The sequence below is a fragment of the Pinus tabuliformis genome, chromosome 2_2 (genome assembly GCF_031772625.1).
Source record: "Pinus tabuliformis cultivar Carrire ecotype Pingquan chromosome 2_2, CPIR1, whole genome shotgun sequence".
Lineage (NCBI taxonomy): Eukaryota > Viridiplantae > Streptophyta > Pinopsida > Pinales > Pinaceae > Pinus > Pinus tabuliformis.
This window is the reverse complement of record NC_142300.1, coordinates 1,114,583,276-1,114,586,154: the sequence shown is the minus strand read 5'-3', so window position 1 is coordinate 1,114,586,154 and position 2,879 is coordinate 1,114,583,276. Positions and strand designations below refer to the sequence as shown.

The 2,879-nt window shown below is 37.4% G+C and overlaps 1 protein-coding gene across 1 annotated transcript; it reads right to left on the bottom strand.

The window, feature by feature from the left end:
- Window positions 1–380: 380 nt before the first annotated feature.
- On the bottom strand, window positions 381–1,826 carry LOC149197307 (aspartic proteinase CDR1-like). Its single transcript, XM_089408642.1, has one exon. It carries the CDS (start codon window positions 1,824–1,826, stop codon window positions 381–383), a length of 1,446 nt encoding a protein of 481 aa, XP_089264768.1.
- Window positions 1,827–2,879: the final 1,053 nt, after the last annotated feature.

Below are 2,879 nucleotides of genomic sequence, written 5' to 3'. Positions count from 1 at the left end.
TCTACAATCCTCTGTAAGAAACCACTTTCAAGCAAAAATAATGCAGACAAGGCCATGTAAACTTCAGCATGTCACCAATCCTGTTTGCCATATTTTTCTTATAAACATATAACCAGTCATGGACTATTGGACTTCGTGTAGCGTAACTTCAACTGAAGCACGTAACATTAACTAAACTTGTATACATTTCAACTGACACCAACCTGTAAAACTTGCATACATTTCCGCAGACATCAACCTGTATTGATATACCAGAACAGAGAATCTGTTCATCACCTACAAAAATGAAATCCCATGATCTTTAATACTACTAGTTTATTGACTTTGTATATATCTGCGTATAAATTTAAGCTCCTAGACTAACTGATCTAACTGCTGATTCAATGGACCTTTGTGCAATTTCTTTTGACAAAGCTCATTCTGTTTTTCTTCAAGTCAAACAGAAAATGAAAATTCTGCTGGGCTCTGTTGCCAATGATGGACAGATCTGTGACCCCATCAGGGGATTGCTGCACAGACATACAAACGACGTTATTATCTACCAGAAAGAAGAGATTCTGCCATGGAATGTCGAGCTTCGCGCCTCCTCCGAAATGAAATCCCATATTAGGAAGCTCAGGCTGTTCATCCCCTGCACCAGAAATATCAAAACAGGGAATCCCAAGAAGCGATTCACGGAAGAACACCTGAGGATAAGGCACAGTCAAGACTAAGGTCAGAAAGAAAGCTTGGTAGGCAGGGACGGCAAGGAGAACAAAGGTGGTGCCAGTATCAATTACAGTGCCTCCTGATCCATCTCTAACTTGAAAAACTTGGGGAGAAACAGGCAGGATTCTATCTCCCAGACTGATTCTCCTAACATCTAAATAATATGCATTTCTACCAGTGTTATTGGGATTCAAGAGAGGTGTATGGAGCACATGCTTCCCCTGGACAGCTGCAGATTTGCCAAAGAACATTGAGCTGGATGCATTGGTATTTGCAGAAGTGAGACAATAAGAAAATCTGTAGCCTATCATGGGGCCTAACTGGGAAACTAATGAATAAGAACCCCTATCAAGCCCTATTCCTCCATCACCTGCAACCCCTTGGGTCTGTAATGCACACCCAAATGCAAAGCCCTTGAATTTTTTGATGCCCTTTTTGACTTTTTCCAGGTTTAGGTTATCCTCTGCTAACAGGCCAGAGGAACCTGTTTGGTCTACATAAGTGTACTGAAATCTACATTGAGCAGAGGATGAGGCATTCACACAGGAACCAGCTTGGAGACCAATGTCTGCCTGCACTCTCCTGCATATGGGACTCTTGCAGGTGAGGATTTTGAATGTAGAGGACCTATTTTCTTGAAACAAGTGACTGGGATGACCTAGATTGGGAGTCCTATTAGAAGAATTTGAGCATTTGATCCAGACTAATGTGCTTCCTGTATCTGCAAACATTGTGGTGAAGGTCTGAGGAGGAGTGCCTAAGGATAAGGTGGTGAAATAATCCCCTTCCGAGGAAGCGGTGAGGGGACTGTAGTAGTTCCCCTGATTTTGATTTCTGTTGCTTCTGCTGCCATTTTTCCCATTTAACTCGATTCCATTCTGAGAAGTTTTTGAGAATAGGGATACTGCACGATCCAGGCTCCTTTGCATTGCATTCTGGAATTGTTGCAGGGGACCTAGAGAGGCATCGTGGAGAGGAGAAGAAGGGGAGTCTCTGTGGAACAATGGCAGCTTCAAAGGAATGGGTCCATGAAGATGGCTGGCTAAGGATAGAACAGGCAAGGACAAGAACAGTAAAGGTAGCAGAGATAACAAGAAATATTGCCTGAAGGAAGCCATTGCAGAGTGGGAAGATGCTTATCAGAAAAATGATGATGATATTGTAAGTCAGTTCATGAACAATCTGAGCAGAGGGGCAACTTTTTTGATTAGAATGAACAAAACCAAGACATTTATAGATGGACAGTACCAGATTTACGTAATTGTGTTGGGAATAAACCAAGTCAGAGATTTGAAATCTGTTGATAAAATTGGAAGTTTTCGAAAATTATCGTGATTGAACGATATGATTGAAATGATTATTAGAAAGTTAACTGCAGTTATCAGATATTTTATGTATCAATCACCGCAAGCAAATATGTGATTGACAACCATTTCTGAAGATCAGAATGGTAAGTTTCTCGCTTCTCGTTTCATCTGTGATCTGTCATCAGGTTTGAAATGAATTATCTTTCTGCTGCATCAGGTATATGTGATCCATGGAGAAAGTTTATGGTGACATCTTTGAGAGGGGTTTTAGCCTGCTCTAGGTTTTTAGGGCATATATATCTGATCAAATTTATCCGATATTCAATAGAAAATTCTTATTAGACACTGCGGAGCTTAATTTATTTATTTTTCAATGGAAGAAATTATATTTAGAACAAGTTCTCATACATATATAAATTGGTTTAAAATTAAATCACAAAACTTGTAAGAACCAAACCTCCATACTTAAGCATTAGATCAAATCCTTAACACTCCAAATTCAAATCTCCTATACAAATTAAAAAATTGTAAGTACATATCTACATTGGATTGCCATGGACGATCTCCAAAGATCTTGTTCAATGGGACAGCTTGCATTTTACATGCTTCAATCATCATAAGATACTGTGTAAATAAATAAATAAAATTATAGTTTTTTTTGACAAAAATTTATGTTTAACTTTAAAAATAAAATAAAATTATTTTCTTAAAGTCTTTCCCCTCATATCTATGTTAGATATGTGTTACTTTGTAATTTTATAAATATGTTATTTAATATTAAAAAAATGGATTATTTTTTTATAAATCAATTTTGATTAAAAATTATTATAATATTAATTGATTGTTAATTATAAAAAAAAAATA